The sequence below is a fragment of the Bidens hawaiensis genome, unplaced genomic scaffold (genome assembly GCF_021521415.1).
Source record: "Bidens hawaiensis isolate Kalapana, Puna unplaced genomic scaffold, B.hawaiensis_p1.1 tig00002477_1, whole genome shotgun sequence".
Classification (NCBI taxonomy): domain Eukaryota; kingdom Viridiplantae; phylum Streptophyta; class Magnoliopsida; order Asterales; family Asteraceae; genus Bidens; species Bidens hawaiensis.
Window position 1 is genome coordinate 2,333,304 of NW_027491136.1, and position 21,022 is coordinate 2,354,325.

Here is a 21,022-nt window from a genome sequence, read left to right on the forward strand (position 1 = left end):
CACATCGGTTACATTGTCGACACGGGACTTGAGGTGGGTGATGAAGTCTACAGGTTGGGCAAAAGGGTTGGTTTCCTGTGTAAGGTTTCTTAGTTGGCGGGGCAGGGAGTGCGGGATTGGTTAAGGCATAGTTGTGGACTGCAGGAGGTGCTGGGTAGGTTGACAGTGGGTTAGGCGCGTAAACTGGGGGTTGATAAATGGGTTGTTGGACAATGGGCGGGTTGGTAAGCGCATAGGCTTGTCTGCGCCTACGTTTCTGGTTATGGTTTGAGGGTTCTGGTTTGGTTTCTGTTGGTTCAGGGACAGTCTTGGTGGGTTTGGTCTTCTCAGTTCCCCGCAGGAACAGGGTTCCTGCTCTGACATGGTTGTCGCTGAGCACGGCGGCCAATTCGATGGCGTCAGAGAGGGTAACTGGGTTTCTGGCCCATACAGAATCTTGAATTTCCATGGGGAGACCCCCAAGGAATTTCTCGATGGCTCGGCGGGTAGGGGTAACAAGGTGAGGGACAAGCAGGCTTAGCTCGTGGAAGCGCGTCGCGTACTCGCGCGCTTCACCGCTGTATTGCTTCAAGTTCCAGAATTCTTCCTCCAGGCGCTTAACTTCGTTGGGAGGGCAGAATTCTCGCGTAAGAATTTCCTTGAATTCCTCCCATGTCATGCTAGAAGCAGCCTCTGCGCCACGCGCATGAGCTACTCCATTCCACCATGTAAGCGCTCTGGATTCCAGGACACTGGAAGCATATAGGGTTCGTCTGTCTGAGGGGCATTGGGTGTGAAGGAAAGTGTTTTCAATCTTCTCAAGCCATTGGAGCATCACGGTGGCTCCTTCAAGACCTGTGAACTTCGGAGGGTTACCCGCATTAAAGGACTTAATGTTATAACTGGTGGTGTTGGTATTGTTTTGGCTCAAAGCTTGGGCTATTGCGGCGGCCATTTCCTGGGAACGTTGCTGTCTACGCATGCGCGAGGCTTCTCTTCTCTGAAATCGGCGAGATAGCGGAGGCATTCTATAAAAATTTTAATTTTAGTTAATATCTTGGTTTTAGCGCAAAGTTTTAATCTTATAAAGCTTGGTTTCACGGAGTTAGATACTATCAAAAGTTAAAGTAAAATAAATGATCCTAAATGCAGACTTAATAAAGGTAACAAATTCGAATCAAGAACCGACAATTCACGTATCACCATGACTTTCTGAATTCCTGATTTAAAATATACGAGCAAACGAGTATTGGAGATTGACGATTCATGTATCACCATGACTTTTCAATCCTCAATATAAAATATACAAGAAAATGAGTATTGGAGGTTGACAATTCATGTATCACCATGACTTTTCAAGTCTCCAACCTCAGAACATAATCGTAAATGGAAATTGAAAATCAACTATTCATGTATCACCATGACTTTTCGGATTTTCAACCCCAACAAACGAATATGTAAGTAAAATCAATAAAAATCGAAATTCAACAAAAGTCGAAATATCGCGGAATAAAATCATATACTGCGCAAGCGCGAGCATATTCATAAATAACGAGTAATTAACAATAAGCGCGCAAACATGAGATTTCTCTCATGCGCGAGAAGGGACTCTTAGGTATTCTAGGCCGTTACGTCTAACCACCTATCCTAAAGTCAACGAGCTCTGATACCAATCTGTAACACCCCGACCAAAGGCGGATTATACATCGGGGCGCCACATATTGCTTCATTACTCGCGACACTATTGGTGTCAATATTTATTAATACACATTTTATCGCGCACGCGCAGCGGGAAAAATAAAGAACATAAATCAAACATAAATCAATATATTATAAATTATAACATTCAAACAACATTAACTTGTCTTGATACATTTTAATTCTAGGTCCAAAAGTAAAAACGTCCTACGTGTCCACAAGCTCCAAAACAGCTACTGCAAACCTGAACATGTGTTAAAATAAACGTCAAACACTTGCGTGTTGGTGAGAAATCAAGTTTAATAGATAATCATAGATAATCACAGTAAATCTGCGCGCAACACGTGTATGTCTAGAGTTTAACAAGGGTGTAATCAGATTGTGATCAAGCCTAAGATAGTTCATAGATCATAGTTCAATCCATGCTCCCAATTGAGCATAAAAACGAGAAAACATCTGTGCAAGTGTAAACAAAGAAAACCGTAAACGATAGGTCTCCCGTGTTCAACTAATGGTACCAACGGAACTGCGGAATAGGCCGAACAAAGCGGTTAATGATACACACATACAAATAAACAGCCAAGTAAACGTCCTCAACACATGGGATACTGCGCGACTAAAGTTCATAAACAAGTTTTAAGACTCTAAGTTTGTATGAACACATGAACATCCCAAAACATTAAAAAATAAAAAGGGATTAGGTACGAGATAACTCACATGATAAACGATGCGGTGATAGATAAAGCAAGAACCAACTTTAAACAAGCACAAGTTAACCTATAAATAAGATTATTGTTTTAACGATTGGTTTTAAGTCTTGATTATAAGTTAGCATAATTAATAAGTAAATTATTATATATACATATATACATTACCGGAAAAGCAGGGCAGAACGGAGGAAGACGGAGGCGGAGAGGGAGGCGGCAGAGAGCAAAAAGGGAGGAAGAGATAATAAGTGTAGTGTGTGAAGTGTTAAGAAAATAGTACTATATATAGGCAAACCCTAGGGGACACAAACCCTAGAAAAGATCTCCAAAAGTAAAAGATTCCAAAAGCAAAAGATATGGAAAGATATGGCAGCTGCAGGGGGCAAAGGAAAAGCTGACAGGGAACAGTAAAAAGCATGGGCGGGTCAGATAAAGGTACTGGTCAAGCATGGAAAAAGCAGATCTCAAAAGATTATGTCAGTCACTTTATCTGCCAACCAATGGGGTTGGCGCGCATGTTGCGCCGAAAGTAACTTTTCAGACATAAAGCAGATTAGGTCAACAGCTCAAAAGATAAGACAACACAAAAGCAAACGGCTAGATTAAACAGAAGAAAACTCAAAGGGTTTAGCGCGAGAAGGCTAAGGCGCGAAGGCAGACACAGAAGGTCATGAGAGCGCGAGCGCGAAGGCAGACAGAACCAACCTTAACGCGTCGCGGAAAGAACTACCATTTCTAAGCGCGCCGCGGGAAGAATCACATTTCTTAGCGCGCCGCGGGAGGAACTAAAATTCCTAGCGCGCCGCGGGAAGAACTATAATTCTTCGCGCGTCGAGGGATGAACTACGATTCTTAGCGCGCTGCGAGAAGAACTACAATCCTTAGCGCGTCGCGGGAAGAACTACCGTTCTTAGCGCGCTGCGAGAAGACTTACAATTCTTAGCGCGCTGCGAGAAGAGTTCGTCTCGCGTATCGCTGAAACAGGTGGTCTTCACGCAGGATTCCTTGTAAGGGGTCTGGCGCGTGGAGCTGCGCAGACAACCTTAGGCGGGAAGGAACAAAGGACAAGCAAAGAGTTAGAAGAAAAGAGGGAAACAAGGCTTAAGGGCGGGACAGCGACAAGAGGGAACAGAAGGCGGAAAGAGAGAAGAGGGACGGGACAGCGGGAAGGAAACAAAAGGCGGGAAGGAAAATACATATTATTATTAAAAATAAAATATAAGTATAAATATTAAATAATAAAAGAGAGATCGGGTCAGAGAAACGGGTACCTGGGTCGGGTCGGATCAGGGCAGATGTCACACTATGCCCACCATTCACTTTCACTTCACCGTCAAGTCACCACCTTCTCCATCATTCACCTCCACCATTCAACCTATTATATACCCATCATATTTTTTAAATAATTGAATAACATGCACAAGCCTCCAATGCAGTATTAATAGACATACAACCTGGCCTTATAAATGTATAAATGTGATAACCTGTCACTCGCTAGGACTGTTTGAATTTTAGACTTGATAGCATCATGGTAATTGCTATTTCTAGTTCCGGGGTACATTAAAAACCGACTCCATACCCTTAAAAAACACTCATAAGGTACTCATATATGTATATTTATAGTATTACTTGATAAAAATGTCTGCATTTCCTGTATGTAATTATATTTAACTTCAATATACAATTATAATGAATTAACAATATCAAACCCGGAGCTTGCATTATATAGCATCACTATCAATGGATGTGGTTATATTTGCATGATGTTTTATACACTGGACGCAGCTATATAAATATTTGCCTAATATTTTCATAAATCCCGTGGGGTTATGTTTCCCGGATGTTTTCATACATCATACATGCTTTTGTGTTCTTATAAACTAGGCATGGTTATTTTGATGAGATTTTCATATTGTCATACACCAGACAGTCATAAGTAGTTTAAGTTATCAGACGTTCTCATATACCCGCCAGAAAGAAGTGCTGCAATGTTTTTAAGCTTGAAAGATGCAATGCAATGTTTATGACAGATTCTGGAGACAAGGTGGAGAGGCTGGCTGGACATGGGATTGGTACAGAAATCCTTATACGGATCAAGAAAGGGCTGAGTGGAAGAAGTGTTTCCAGATCATGAACTTGGGAGATAATTCTGGGATGTTCACAGTTAGATCCATTAAACAAAATGATTGTTAAAAATAAAGATGATAGAAATAATTATGTTATAAGAAGCAAATGCTTGGATGGCGGAGAAACGAATCGGCTGATCATATTACTACCGGTTGTATGGTGGCAGTGATAGTATGGGATCACGTAGTCGTTGGTGTAAAGCCCCTCCTATTTTTGGCTTCTCGGTGATAGACGTTTTAGATCTTCACAAATCCTTCAAGCTCGGAGTGGTCGAGAAGGAGGCGTTTCATGGAATTGTGATAATTGCTTGTTGAAGGGGCGAGGAACGAGAAGGTGTTCGTAAAGAGGTTAAGATTGAGGAGATTATAAGGGATATAAAGTCGTTTGGCTTTTTATGGTACAAATATAGGTCGAAAAAGAGACTATTAGAAAAAAAGAAAAACAAACAAACCATCAAAAAGACACATATAGTCAGTCATATGTTATGTATCTGAATTAAGATTCCATAACTTCGGGAAAATAATATCCACGTGACGTGACCCATGTCACGTGCCGGTCATGTTGACTGGTCTTGGCCAATTTCAACAAAAAACAGACAACATGGATCCTCGTACAATACAACAAAACAAAACAAAACAAAACAATTCAATTCCTTTTGTCTGTCAACAAACCGGAATGAATCCCAAATAATAATATTATTATTATAATCATTTCAGGACAAATTCATCACGTACATGATTCTATATATGCATATATCCCTGAAATGCAAACCTCCATGGATCTCCAAATCCCATTTCGCTTTTGTTGATTGCCATTCAACACATTTATTAGGGTTTCTTCATTTCCAACAATTGCTGGTACGAAATTGCTCTTCCTCCCATGTTTCCTGCGCATTTTAATTTTGGTTAATATTTTGTATGTCAAAAATTAAGATGCTAAATTTGCAACTGTTTCATCTAGATTTTGGCCTTTTTTCACATCTTTACAAGATTAATAATCTTGAATTCTTGATTGATAATGTTATGTTTTCTTGGAAGGTTTGTAAAAAAGGTTTCAACTTTCATGTCTTTAAAAAACTTAAATTAACTTTTGGTCTTAAAGGCCTTTAATTTGTCACTTTTTGAGCATTCTTTAAGATATTTGATTTATAGATCATTAATAACCGCGACACTAATTCTTCTTTTCTTGCTTATAGGTGATCCATTTGCATTCTTGAGTTATATCCGAAAACAAAACAGTTTACGCTTATCTCCTAGTTCAAGTGTTGATGACTGAGTGTCCTTATTCAAGGAAACTGCAAGATGATCTTTTTATTGTCTAGATGATAATATTACTCGCGGGGTCAGTTCACGAGTGACAACTTTTAGATTAGTAACATGATTTAAAAACATAAAAAAATGGATGAATATAGAGAAGACGGCGATCACTTCCTGCCATCCGAATTTGTAGAGTCAAATCTCTTCATAATATCATGTTTCGTCGCGGGCCTTGTTGGCATATTAACAATAGTTTACACTGCATTCCAATGGAGAAGAAACATAAGTCTCAGTTGGACCAAAGCCATTGCAGGAACCAAAAAAGACCCAAAATCAAGCAAAGATCTTGTAGCACCACATACATGGTATCTAGAAGCTATAGGTCGCGGGAAAAGCTTGAACTGCTGTGTATGCCTAAAATCCATGTCACCATCACAAACTCTCGGGCCAATGGTATCTTCCGGAAGCTTCATTCACCGTTGTAGCATATGTGGCGCACTGGCCCACCTTAATTGCTCACCAAATGCTCCGAAAGATTGTAAGTGTGTCTCCATGGTGGGGTCGGATCACGTGTTGCACCAATGGGCTGTTAGGTGGACCGAGGTTAGTGATCAGCCCGATGGAACTTCGTTTTGTACACATTGTGAAGAACCATGTAGTCCTTCGTTTCTCGGGGGGTCACCAATATGGTGTTGCTTATGGTGTCAAAGATATATACATGTTGATTGTCATAGTAGTATGTATTGTGAAACGGGTGATATTTGTGATATGGGCCCGTTTAAAAGATTGATATTATCGCCTCTTTATGTTAAAGTTTTGGGCTTGACATCATCTGGTGGGATCTTGAGTTCAATAACTTTTGGAGCCAATGAGATTGCGTCTTCTGTTCGAGCGAGTATTTCAAGTCAAGCTAAGAAAAACAAGCAGGGGAATTTGGTCAATGCAGATGACGGGAAAGTTAGTTTAGGGGAGCCCGAGTCATCAGCAGAAAGTACATCAGATAATAATCAGAAAACAGATGATGGTAATAGTGATATGATGAATAAGAAGCTGAGCTACAAGAAAAGTCATAGAGATGAGTGTCAGAAGGTACAAATGAAGCAGAGATATGAGTTGGTTAACTTGCGGCCTGATGCACGACCTCTTTTGGTTTTTATTAATAAAAAAAGTGGTGCTAAACATGGAGATTCAATCAGGCTGCGGTTGAATATTCTCTTGAACCCTGTTCAGGTTTGTACTTGTGTGTCAACTGTGTCGGCTTTACGGGTTGGTGGGTTGAATTGTTCTACCCGAACACAACTTGTACTTTTATTCAAGTCAAAAGCATCAATCCTAACCCGACCACCGCCCGCTTAACTCATTTGTCTAAATGTGTCAAGCGGGCTGGCAGGTGATTTATCAAGTTATAAATGTGTTAATCAAGTTGGTGGGTTGAAAAAAATGGGTTAAACAGGTTATTAGGCGAGTTAGTGGGTCGACCTGTTTAATTAAACAGGTTAAACAGGTCAACCGGGGCACGGCCTGTTTAATTAAATAGGTCAACCCGAACATGATCCATTAATCAAGCTGTGAACATGTTAATCGAGTTTATGGGTTGTAAAAAATGGGTTGACCGGGTCAAAAACGGGTTAGTGGGTCGGCCTGCTTAACCAAGAAGGTTGGTTGGTCGACCTGTTCTTGTTTAACTAAACGGGTTAAATAAGTCAACCCGAGCACAACCCAATAAGTAAACAGATCAACCCAACCACAAGCTATTTCTTAAACAAGTTAGATACACCAACCCAAAACCTGACTATTTTGGTGTCATGTTTCGGGTCAGATTGGAAATTATCACCCTTAACTTAAAGAGGTTCCAAGATTCTCCTATTATCTTTTGATCAGACCCGCCTGGATTTGTATAAAACAGTCTTCATCAAGCTTCCTTCATTTCTTGTAGATTTTTGAACTGAGCTCAAAAGAGGGGCCCGAAGTCGGCCTTTATCTATTCAGACGAGTACCACATTTCCGAGTGCTCGTATGTGGCGGGGATGGTACAGCTGGGTGGGTACTGGATGCCATTGAAAAACAAAACTTTGTATCTCCACCGCCCGTTGCCATTCTACCTGCGGGAACCGGAAATGATTTGGCCCGTGTTTTGAACTGGGGTGGCGGTTTAGGTTCGGTTGAAAAGCACGGGGGTCTTTGCATGCTGCTGCAATATGTGGAACACGCTGCAGTAACGGTTCTTGATCGTTGGAAGATTTCTTTTGTTAACCAAAAAGGAAGACCGATTCGTTCCCCAAAATTCATGAATAATTATCTTGGTATGTCACATCTTTAATATTATGATGATAGATTTTAAATTTTAATGGTCACCGTTTTTTATTATAGGGGTCGGTTGTGATGCGAAGGTTGCTCTTGATATTCATAATCTGAGAGAGGAGAATCCAGAGAAGTTTTATAACCAGGTGACCGTGCTTTTCTGCATTCAAGTTAAATTGCAATGATCAGTTTATTAATGGTTTTAAGTTGGTTTGATTGCAGTTTATGAATAAGGTTTTATATGCTAGAGAAGGTGCAAGGAGTATGATGGATAGAACATTAGCCGATTATCCATGGCAAGTTCGAGTGGAGGTTGATGGTGTTGAGGTTGAGGTTCCTGAGGTTAGTTCAACTTTTTTTTGTGGTGACCATGCAAACCCGTTGGGGAAACTCACAGGGCTCACCAATACCCTGCCAGCCAGTGGGATCAGGTAAAATGCAGCTTACGCTGGGCAGGTGGTTTCACCAGGTTAAGGTGGGAAACAGTGGAAGCTGGATTTGAACTTGAGACCTCAGCTAGATATTTGTTTTACATATGAGAAATCTTGAATTGTTCTAATTGTTATTTTAATTTTTGCAGGATGCGGAGGGTGTTCTTATTGCGAATATTGGGAGCTATATGGGCGGTGTGGACTTATGGCAGAATGAAAATGAAAATAATGATAATTTTGATCCTCAATCTATGCATGATAAGATGTTGGAAGTTGTAAGCATATCAGGAACTTGGCATCTTGGAAAGCTTCAGGTAACTTGTTTGTCTTTCGTTTGGTCAACCCTAGATGTGGTAATTTTGACCCGAAAATAAAAATAATGATAATTTTGACCCTACAGGTGGGGCTTTCTCGTGCTCGAAGGCTTGCACAAGGGAAGACCATAAAAATACATCTTCTTGCACCATTGCCAGTTCAGATTGATGGAGAACCATGGTTACAGTCTCCATGCATATTGACTATTTCACACCATGGACAGGTAGCTTCTCATGAAACTGTTGACATACTTAACAAATCTTAAAGTTTGTAAATTTGTTGCTGCAAAAATGTTGCGGGATTGGTTTGTTGGTGCAGGCTTTCATGCTGAAAAGAACAACCGAGGAAACACTTGGTCATGCGGCTGGAATAGTTGCTGATGTGCTAGAAAATGCTGAAACGAATCAAGTCATAAATGCTTCTCAGAAGCGAGCTCTTCTTCACGAAATGGCACTTAGACTGTCCTAGCACTACCACGGACTGCCACTCCACCACCGCCCATTGAAGACTTCGTTTGTAGATGGCAAGAGGCCGGTCTTCATGGGTAGAAGTACAGAAAGGCATGGCATGCTTTACTGTTATGATGTTTGTGTATCTGTTTGTACTTGGTATTTTATAATTTCAACTTGAATTTTAGAGGCAGAAATGCTAGTCTTGAGACCATTTGCCCAAGTCTTGGCTTAAAGAAACAAAAACGGCCTTTATGTTCGCATAAAAACAATGTCATATGATAGGTGTCCTTAGTATAGATTGAGAGAAGAGAAAGCTGAAATTTTACTCTATATTTCAACAAATTAATCAAGCTCCTATTCCAATATTCCCAATACTCACAAGCAAATGTGATTAGAGTTGTGGTTCTTCAATACTCCCCTCTAGTTCGATTCAGATTCCAAGGAACCTATTAATGTTCTGTGGCATTCATCTGTCTACAGACCATTAATGCATAAGCCAACTGACCTTTCAATGAAATAAATGGAAGTATGATAATCCTTTGTCGAGTTTAATGAACCGACGGTCTACCTCATGTTGAACTGGATTATAGAAGGCACTGATTTCACCCTTATTATCACACAGTAGTTTAAATGCTCCAGGGTTATCAACTCTTTTTTACCCATAGGAGCTTAGATACTAATTTGGAATGCAGTGCTTTTCTAGCTTCAGCACTTGATAATGAACCAGCCCTTTTTTCATGTTGAGATTGCTAGGTTCCCTTTTATAAATGTGAAGTACGGTAATGTGGATCTTCTATCTTGATCTGTGCATGATCACACATCAAAGTCTGCCTAAATAGAATACTTTGCAGGCGTGACTTCAGGTGCTCTACTAAGCGTGGGGTTGTTTCACACCGCATAACTTGTTTCTAGTCTTGTACAATGTACATGCCAGGTATATCAGTAATCAGTTTGCCAATTAGCCTCTAATATCGTTCTCTGTCAGCTAGATCATGTGAAGATCAAGGGTTCATCAACATGCACGTCTGGTGATTTGCAATCAAACGCCTTGCCTAGTTAGACGCTCCACTCTGTTTTTCTTTGTGAGATAAAGATTCATTTGTATAGTTTATCATATCAAGTATGTCTCTTAAGTACTTCAAACACACCACCCCATAAAGTTTTTACAACGAGTACAACGTACCATATTGGTGGCTTACTGGCTTCTAGGTTGTTTAAACCTTTTGGGTTGATATTACACTGATTATTCATTGTAAAAACATGTTTTTATTGCTAAAATTTCACAACTTGAATAGAATATGATAATTTCTAACCACATTTTGATCAAATCAACCATACCCAAACCAATTTAGCTTTTTTATCAGCATATTCTAACCCAAACTCAATATGACAGACTGCACAACCCAATGGTTAAGGTCGCTTAATATAAGAGTTTTATAGGCAAGTCAGCAAACATGCCAAAGTTAACTTGAGTTTGATAATGCCCGAGCTCAATTTGACTAGAGAAAGATGAGACAACCCAAAAAAAACAGATCCAAACAAAGTAAAATAACCTCAATACATCAAATATAATTTCTGGAATAAGAGCAATGTCAAAAGGCAAAGACAACCTTCAAAATGAACCGAAAAAGTAGGCATAGCAGAGAACAGATTCACCAGTAAACTAACTCTAGCCCAAGCCAAAATAAAGTTAAAACCTTTGTGATCATTGATGTGCCCACTACAATCTTCATCCTTAATGAATCTCTCAAGCAGTAACACCTACTCTTCCTGCAACTTGAACAAGATCCCTTCGTCCGTTCGATGTAAACTTCCTTCCACTAATACACAAAATCACAATTCACGATATTAATAATACAGTTTCAAATGTGCAACAAAACAAATGTTCAGATAACTAACCCCTTGGCGTCAAAGTCAACGATGTTCATGGTCTGTAACTGCTGAAGAATGTGACGGGCAACACCACCGCTGCTCTTGCTGAAGTGAGGTGGAGCACTACCGTTCCTCTTGCGCCCTCCATAGATTCTCTGAAAGGCACCAACACCGAGTCCTCCCCTCAAGTAAATCTTTCTGGCCATGGATGCTTAACAATTCAACACATTTCAAGAAACAATATCATCAGCAACAGAAGATTCAAATTTATATTATGAAATATGGAAATCAAGCTTACCAGCTCTGATGTAGTACCAATCGGGATCATAGGGTGCAAGCTCCTTAAAAGTAGCGGTCTTGACAATGTCAGTCCAGTGTGGAAGCTCCATCTGTCAACAGATTACAGGAAAAGAACACGTAAACATAGACTGCCTATAACATCTTCCACAGCATATACTACAAATCAAAACCATATAACACAACCGTGCGCAGTATCTTGTACTAATGCAATGAAACATTTTTCACAAACATCGTCAATTTATGGTTTATTAATAACCATCATAAACAAACTAGAAAAGTTAACTTTAACCGCACAAAACAAAATCCATTAATCTATCAGTGTGTGCATTTGAACAAATGATCCATCCTCAAGGTCCTATGCTAATAGTATGACATATATTAAGGTCCACCAAAATAGTGTCAAGTCAATCCCTTTGTAAAATGCAGATTTACAAAGTTAATGTAGCTAGTTAAGGCATCATAACAGCAAAAAATACAACCTTATTTAATCTAAAAATGCAGTTAACAATTCAAAAGGTAAAGTTTAGATTCATAAGCATGCCTGAGGTAACTACAACTCACTAATCCTAAGGCATCAAAATCACAACATAAAAACTACATTAGTCAGTCAAACTCCAGCTAATTCACTATTTAAAAATTGTATTAACTCTTATTGTTCTGACTTCTGAATAATTAAAAGGCAAATTGCAAAAAATTAGGGCTGAAGCAAACTAAAAGGTAATAAGAATAAAAAAAATAGCAATCATATCATTCAATGAAACAACGCATATAAAGAATAAAAATTCGGTGATCAATATCGAACAAACCAGATTCAGTTGGAGATCAGTTAGCTATCAGTGAACGGAAAACGAGATTAGAAATAAACCTTGCCGGATCGCTTGAGGTGAGCGGAAAACGAGATTAGAAATAAACGAGATTAGAAATAAACCAGATTCAGTTGATTTGATTCCCGTTTATTTCTAATCTCGTTCTCCTTTTTCTAGGCCTCTCATTTAACACCACTCTACTCTACTTCCTTGTTTCCACCGCCCCCATATACATTATACATTAGCCAACCCACCATTTCTCCATTCCAATTCCAATGGCCTCTTCATTCACTGTCAATTGCCCCAAAACATCATCACCTCTGTTCACTCCTCATCCAAACCCCAACCACCGTCACACCACTTCCATCCTCCTCTTCCAATCCACCCGCCCATTGGTTGCCGGATCATCATCCTCTTCCTCACAGGTATTCATTCATTCGACTTTACTTGCTCATATCCGATTCATTCCTTACATGTCATTAGATTAGATTAGATTGCATTTCTAGGTTTACTAATTGATGATTGTTCTGTGTAGTCATTTAAGAGGGGCCAGAATGACTTGACGAGAGTATCCGCCCAGCTTAATCAGGTGAGCTACAAAAAAAATATGAATAAACAAATCACTTTGCATAGTTTGTAATATGTATATTTTATTTTTTCCTTTTAAAGTTATTTAAATCGCCTTTTTCTTCCAAGACTGCCCTTGAGAAATCATTAAATTCTGCACCGCCAAAGAAACCAGAGGAATCAACCAAAATATCTTCTCCAGACACCACAACCCCTGATGCTGCAACAATCACTGCTTTCATGAATCAAGTGGCTGAGCTTGTTCAGTAAGACGATTCATTTCTTTCTCGTTTTTCCAGTATCTTGAGATTCATATGAAAATTTAGGCTTTTAAATGAATCAATTGAACACAGGCATGCTTAACTTTAACCGGACAAACTCGAACACAAAGAATTAAACAAACATGGTTTTCTTGTTCGTGTTTGTTTGCTAAGAATTTTGTTTGTTTGTTAATAGTATAAACGAACAGTTCACAAACATAAACGCACGAACACAGTTGAACATAACTGAGCGGACATCAATTAAGTGTAAACGTAAACATCAATATGTTGGGCCTAAAAAATAAGAAAGCCTAAATATTTTAATGAATATATAAACGAACAAAAATGAACGAACTTCAAAATAACAAACATAAATGGGCGTAAACGAACGAACATAGACAACCATAAATGAACGTTCATGAACATAGACGAACAAACGAGACACGTGGAATATGTTCATGTTCGCTGAAAGTTCTGTTCGTTACAATCCTAAAAACGTTTGTTCAAATTACCTATTGGATGCAACATTTTTTACTTTCAGGCTTGTGGATTCAAGAGATATTGTGGAGCTCGAGCTAAAGCAACAAAACTGTGAGGTTGTTATAAGAAAGAAGGAAGCCTTAACTCAACCGCCAGCTGGCCCAATGGTTATGATGCAATCTCCACAACCTCAGGCTATATATCAATCACTACCACCTCCACCACAGTCTGCACCAGCACCACCCTCACCTACCCCTGCAAAACCTAAATCTTCTTTTCCTCCATTGAAAAGCCCCATGGCTGGAACCTTCTATCAGTCTCCTGCCCCCGGAGCTCCCCCATTTGCGAAGGTAATATTCTAAATAGAGTAAATTACAGATTTAATTGTTTATGTATTTACCAAGTTGCAGGTTAGGTCCTTAATCTATATTAACTACACTGGGCATCCTTAAATAGGTTAGGTCCTTAATCTATATGGGCATCCTTAAAGTATAAAGGCTGTAACAGATTACTTATTTACACAAATGGACGTTAGAACTCTCAATTAAATCCATGTTAAGTGGCCAATATGCCGTTACCTAATATAATATATTAAATTATCACTAAGGGCATATTTTTCATTTATCATGGATACTGAAGGGGGTTGCGGCGCAGCTTGTTGCCCGCTTGCCTGCCACTTAATTGTAATCGTTTTGAGTTTAATGAGAAATAGCAAGTGTCATGATCCAAAAAGAAAAAAACCTGAAAATTCAACGTCAATTAGTGTGAAGGACTAATTCGTTACAAGCTGCTTACATTAAAGATGTCCATTGTAGTTAATAAAGATTAAGGACCCACCCAATCTGCAAGTGTGTATATACATAAACTATGGAATCTGTAATATACTGTTCTATATATATGAATTCAAGATTTGTCTATCTAGTTCTTAGTTCCTTAATCATGAAGTGTTGTGGTTGATTTATTAGTGACAATTTTTTATATATGTTTCTCAGGTTGGAGATAAGGTTAAAAAAGGCCAGGTTATTTGCATTATTGAGGCCATGAAGCTGATGAATGAGATTGAGGTAACTCATTATTCTGTTCTTAGTTTAAATTACTAGTGGGGCCCAAACTGCTGAAAGTATGAGCCTTTATCAGTAATAGTAAGTTGTTTTGGTCACTACATTATTTTTGTAATGTTTTAGGCTGATCAATCTGGAACAATAGTTGATATTCTTGCTGAGGACGGAAAGCCCGTTAGCTTGGATACGGTATGTTTTCTTTACCTCTTTATGTCACATATGGGAGTGACACAAAATTAATCAGGTTCCGGGTTGTCATATTTAACCAGTTTAGTTAAAAGAGTCATGTTTGTGTTTGGGTTAAACAAGATCTTTACTACACAAGATTTATGTCATTAGCATTCGTAAACTTGTATCTTTTGTGTTTGCTAATTAAATGAGAAACGTGATTGTTGTTTGCAGCCTCTACTTGTTATTGAACCATGATGAGGAACATGACTTGATACGGTGAGGAGTCAAAATACAAGGCAAATTGAGCTCGGGAGTTTTGTTTGTTGTTTAGATTTGTATTTGGAGCTGTTATACTGTAATTTTATCTTTTACTAATGATTACAAATTTACAATTATGTGTTGACTTGAGTGTAATTGGGGCACCTTGTATAATTTACTAAATAATCTAGATATTTCATCTTGTTGCTTTTGTAAAGTTTTATTTAAGTTGAATTTTTTTCTTAATTTATTTTCCTACCAGTTTGGACCTGTGGAACTGAACCATGAAACCCATGTAATCGTCCCGTAAACTTATATAGGGTTGGTTAACACTCCCTTGTTCTGGTTCCCTGTTCTTGTAAGTGAGCTTTCACGGTTCAAGTTTAGGCAAGTTTTGGGCTTCATATTTTGTATAAATTATATACCTATGCAAAAAATTAATTAGTCTCATATTTTGCTTTAAGTTATCTCACACGTCATTCGTTTTTCAAACCAGTAAGACGTATTATTCATTAACGCTTTGGTTATGCAATTGTCGCTAGGCGCCCCGGCTTGTTTGTGAGTACGAGATTACCAACACACTTTCAATTTATGTCATTTTCATAATGTATCCTTTCTATTTTGACAGAAATACAAATTTTGTCTTTTAAACATATGTAAATTATGGATTGTGTCCTTTAAAAAGTTTACTTTCACTCGTTGTTCTTTATATGAAAAAATGTATTGTTTTTGGTCCTTTACACTAACAGCTATTAAGTATTTCAGTTAAGTCAACTCATCTTAAGTGTACCTGAGGGTATAATGGTAAATTCACTTTTCCTTTAAATTCTTTTATATTTATAACTAAATTAAATTAGCAGGTCCACTCCATTATTTAATTATTAAATCAAAATAATTATTCTCTTGTAATATATATGTCTTTACATAATACCAAATCTATACTCTAAAAATATACATACATACAAAATCTCATTGTAACCAACACCAAGAAAATGGGTTTTTGTTATTAGAAAATTAATAAAAGCATTCCTCACCACCGCCTGCAACTACATCCGACGCGGCGACGCCCCTTGTAACTTGCCACCACCGCCTGCAACCATCTCCAGCGCCCCTCGTAACCCACCACCACCGCCTGCAACCATCTCTGACGCCCCTCGTAACCCATCACCACCTCCTACAACCTTCTCCGGCACCTGCACGCCTCATGGTGTTGTTCCGGTGGTAGTGTGTAGGCGGTTATCGAAACTTGAAGTTTCTGTAAGGCTAGGGTTTTGGCTCGCGTTCGGACGCCAACATCGCAAGTCAATTTTAGTTTCCTAATGGGCTAAAGTGCGCTTCCCAATAACCCTAATTTGATGTTATGTTACGGATCTTTAGGGTTTATAAATTCTTGATGAAGTTTTGATACTGACTAAAAGGAAGAGGGTGGTTGTTGAGAGAAAATGAGAGAGATAATAAAGAGGTTGAAACCGCTAGTGAGAGTGGTAGTGGTGGTGGTGGTGGTGGTGGTGGTGGAAAAGAAAGGTTTGGGAAGAAGTATAGAAGAAATGGGTATTTTATATTTAGTTATAAATATAAAATAATTAGAATGAAAACTGAATTTACCTTTACGCCCTCATGTGCACTTCACTTAACTGAAATATTTAACAACCGTTAGTGTAAAGGACTAAAATCAAGACATTTTTTCATATAAAGGACAACGAGTGAAAGTAAACTTTTTAAAGGACACAATCCATAATCTGTGTATATTTAAAGGACAAAATTTGTAATTTTGTCTTCTATTTTATGTGTTTTTTGTTTAAAAATAAGTATATATCCCAAGTAAATTGTAAAATTTATTGATAGTTAAAATTTCAATTTGTCTTTGCTATAAATTGATCTTTTACTTCTAGACTTATTAAAAGGTATAACTTTAGTCCTTACGTGAAGATATAAAATGATTCCTTTGTAGTTTTAAGGATTTGGATCAAATACAAATTAAATTAACGTGTTAATTGTGAGAATCAAGTAGATTAATTATATATACAAGTAGAGTAATTATGTAATTACATCATAGTGTAAATTGCATAATTATTCTACTTAATTTTTACAATTAGCATGTTAATTTCATTTGTATGTTAACTTTTCCTAGTTTTTAAACCTAGAATTTTAATTTAGTGATTAGAAATTAGTTTCATGTAATATACTTTAAATTCTAGCTAAATCAATCGTGTAGTATATAGTACCTTTTATTTTTATGACTTTATTATATTGTATTTAGTTACTAGCTTTAGAACCCATATGATGCATAAGAAGCTTAAAGAAATGCATTAAACTATAGAAATTAAATGATTAAAATTTAAAAAAAAACTATATTTTATCAAATAATAAATAGTTTAATAAGTTCAAATTATATTTTTTTATGGAATATTCATATGAATACGTGGTGTATTTTCATGCAATTTCTTCATAATCATGAAAAAGACGCACCTAGTGATTTATAAGTTGTAATCATATTTTTTTTAACGGAATAGCGAATTCTAACAAAAGACGATAAGATGTTTTATTATAAATGACATAAAAAGAGAACATCATATATAAAATTAGGATGACTAAAACACGTTTTTGTATTACACACTTGAAAGAGATAGATTAGAATTTCACCGATCTATGGAGGTTGAATGAATACGTGAGAATAAAATTGTCATGCATTCACTCATCTTGTTTTTATCTTCTTAATCCTATAAATATCGTTCACTAATTTTTACCAGATTCATCTCCTACATTGAAAAGTGTTTACAATTGATTTAACCAAAAAAAAGGTAGACATGATTTCATTAAAGATATAAATATTTTATTATACTGACATAAATACTCACATATTTTTAATCTCTATAATTTAGTCAATTAGTTATTTGACTAGATGATGAATTGATACGTAATGGTTACGCTAACATAAATATGTTTTCATTAAAAAATAGGAAAATAATTTGAGCAGGAAATTATGCTAAGAATGAATCTCCAATTGATATGTGTCTTGAATTATTTTACTTCATTATAATAGGTAGATTTATATTCTTTCTAGATTTTATCCCCCGTATTACGGGGGTTGTTTTACATTATTCGTTTTTAATATTTATATATATGTATATTTAGATTTTAATTTTATTTATTGTAAGCAAGTTAATAATTAATATACTTGAGGTTTGATGATGAAATGGTTTCACAAATAAATGATATGTTATAATCCGGTTTAAAAGTTATCTGGGTTTGGTGATACCCATTACCCGTTTATTTTCTTTATTATAAAATTGTTTCTTAATTTTAAATAATATATATATATTTTTTAAATAAAATAGGATATTAATTTTTAGTATATTCCTATTTTATAGGATTTTCATATCAAATATTTGATTAGATTAATTTTTAATATAATGAGATGCTATAACCCGTTTAAGAGCTATCTGGGTTTGGTGAGACCTTTATCCGTGAATCCGGGTTAAATGCGTGAGAAACCTTCATTTACAAATAAAGCAATATGATGGCTTGAGAGAATGGTTGTTTTACGTTTTTCATTTTTAATATTTATTTTTTAGATTTTAATTTTCTTTATTGTAAGAAAGTTAATGATACTTAGGGTTTGATGATGAAAAAGTTTCATAAATAAATGATATGTTATAACCCGTTTAAAAGTTATTTGGATTTGGTGATCCATGACCAGCTTATGTTTTTTACTATAAAATTGTTTATTAATTATAAATAATATCCTTTTATTTTTAAATTGGATATTAAATTTTAGTATATCCCTATTTTATACGATTTTCATATCAAATAATTGGTAAAATCAATTTTTAATTTAATGAGATGTTATAACCCGTTTAAGAGTTATCTGGTTTTGGTAAGACTCATACCCATGAATCTGGGTTAAATCAATGAGAGACCTTCATTTAAAAATTAAGCAATCTGGTGGCTTCCATAAAGGAGGGGAGCGACCACATCGCGACACGTAGGATTCTAGGAGTTTCGTTTATATATATTATAGATAGCATGTTTCTTTTTCTAATAAACAACGCTAATACAAAAAAAAACTTTTCAGAAAAAAATTTACCTTTATCTTCCCCCCCCCTTTTTTTCCAAAAAGAGTTGAATTTTGACATTTATGTAAATTAAGCAAACAGGCAATAGGGTAGTTTCGTCTGTCTTTTACACAAAAATTTAGGTCAACCCATTAACTAAGGTATTAGAAAATTACAAACTAAATCAGTTGTTGTTGAATCAGTCTGACCAGCCAAATTAACTAAAATGATTAATATTAATAAGTTGTATATAAATTTATTAAATTATATTATTACTAGTTTTAAAACCCGTATAATACGTAGAGTGCTTAGAAGGAATGCTAAGCTATAGGGATTAAAAGATTAATTTTGAGGAACAAGCCTCCTATATCTTATCAAATTAAATGGATTTATAATTAAGTTTAAATTATATTTTCTAGTGAAATATTCATATGAATATGCGGCGTATTCTTATGCAATTTCTTCATAATCACGAAAAAGAAGCACCTAGTGATTTTATAAGTTGCAATTATATTTTTAACGAAATAACAAATTGTAACAAAAGATGATAAGATGTTTTATTAAGAATGACATAAAGAAAATGACATCATATATAAAATTAGCATAAATAAAACACGCTTTTGTAATATAGTTTTGAAAGAGATTTATGAAACTATATGGATCAATGGAGGTTGAATGAATATGTGAGAATAAAATTGTTTTTTTTTCTTTTATTTATCATCTTAGACTTGTAAATACCATTCATTAAATTTTACCACATCCATATAAATACCATTCATTGAATTTTACCACATCCATATATTACACTCAAAAGTGTTTATAAATTGATTTAATAAAAAAAATGTAGATATAATTTCATTATAGATATAATTTATGCTATTAATGAATCTCTAAGTGGCATGTGTTTCAGTTATTTTCTAATAATAGATAGAGGTAGATAGATTATTATTTTAAATGATAATGGTAGTTTGTAAACACAACAAATATATATAACGAGGTTTTATCCCCATATTACGGGGGTTGTTTTACATTTTTCATTTTTAATATTTATATATATTTTTTGGATTTTAATTTTATTTATTGTAATGAGGTTAATAATATTCTTGGGGTTTGATGATGAAGGGGGCTTTACATATAAATTAAGATGTTATTACCCGCTTAAAAGCTATCTGGGTTTGTGAGACCTATGAACTGCTTATTTTTTTTACTATAAAATTGTTTATTAATTATAAATAATATCCTATTTTTTGTTAAATTGAATATTAATTTTTAGAATATCCCTATTTTATAGGAATTTCATATCAAATATTTGTAAGATTAATTTTTAATTTAATGAGATGTTATAACCTAAATTATAAATAATTAGGTTTTATCCTCCGTATTATGGGGATTGTTTTATATTTTTTGTTTTTCTAGTATTTATATCTTATATTTTAATTTTATTTATTGTAAGAAAGTTAATAATATACTTCAGGTGTAATGATAAAAGGGTTTCACAAATAAATGATATGTTATAACCTGTTTAAAAGCTATCTGGGTTTGGTAACCCATGACTCACTAATTTTTTATTATAAAATTATTTCTTACTTATAAATAATATATTTTTTTAAGAAATCAGATATTAATTTTTAGTTTCCTGTTTTATAGGATTTTCGTATCAAATATTTGGTAAGTTTGATTTTTAATTTAATAAGATGTTATAACCCGTTTAAGAGTTATCTGGGTTTGGTGAGACCCATACCCGTGAATTCGGGTCAAATGCATGAGAAGCCTCAATTTACAAATAAAACAATCTGGTGGCTTGAGAAAATGTAGGGAGTATCCAGAGCGCGACATGTATGATTTTAGAGGTGTTGTTTATATATATTATACTAGTTTTAGAGCCCGAGTCACACACGTGACTATCCAAATTAAAAAATTACAAGT

The 21,022-nt window shown here is 35.9% G+C and overlaps 3 protein-coding genes across 3 annotated transcripts; 2 read left to right on the forward strand and 1 right to left on the reverse strand.

The window, feature by feature from the left end:
• The first annotated feature begins 5,879 nt into the window (after positions 1-5,879).
• LOC143619615 (diacylglycerol kinase 1-like) lies at positions 5,880-9,451 on the forward strand. The gene is made up of 7 exons (XM_077091503.1): positions 5,880-6,997; positions 7,704-8,070; positions 8,138-8,214; positions 8,291-8,410; positions 8,649-8,813; positions 8,900-9,037; positions 9,133-9,451. The coding sequence occupies exons 1-7, from the start codon at positions 5,909-5,911 to the stop codon at positions 9,280-9,282; spliced, it is 2,106 nt and encodes a 701-aa protein (XP_076947618.1). The 5' UTR covers positions 5,880-5,908; the 3' UTR covers positions 9,283-9,451.
• Positions 9,452-10,810: 1,359 nt separating this feature from the next.
• Positions 10,811-12,323, reverse strand: LOC143619613 (small ribosomal subunit protein eS19x-like). The gene is made up of 4 exons (XM_077091501.1): positions 12,304-12,323; positions 11,437-11,527; positions 11,166-11,349; positions 10,811-11,086 (listed from the first exon to the last, which is right to left on the reverse strand). Exons 2-4 carry the CDS (start codon positions 11,525-11,527, stop codon positions 11,014-11,016), a joined length of 348 nt encoding a protein of 115 aa, XP_076947616.1. The 5' UTR covers positions 12,304-12,323; the 3' UTR covers positions 10,811-11,013.
• A 438-nt stretch (positions 12,324-12,761) lies between these two features.
• LOC143619614 (biotin carboxyl carrier protein of acetyl-CoA carboxylase 1, chloroplastic-like) lies at positions 12,762-15,153 on the forward strand. Its single transcript, XM_077091502.1, has 6 exons — positions 12,762-12,833; positions 12,941-13,077; positions 13,613-13,901; positions 14,544-14,615; positions 14,736-14,801; positions 15,015-15,153. Exons 2-6 carry the CDS (start codon positions 13,052-13,054, stop codon positions 15,036-15,038), a joined length of 477 nt encoding a protein of 158 aa, XP_076947617.1. The 5' UTR covers positions 12,762-12,833; positions 12,941-13,051; the 3' UTR covers positions 15,039-15,153.
• The last annotated feature ends 5,869 nt before the right edge of the window (positions 15,154-21,022 follow it).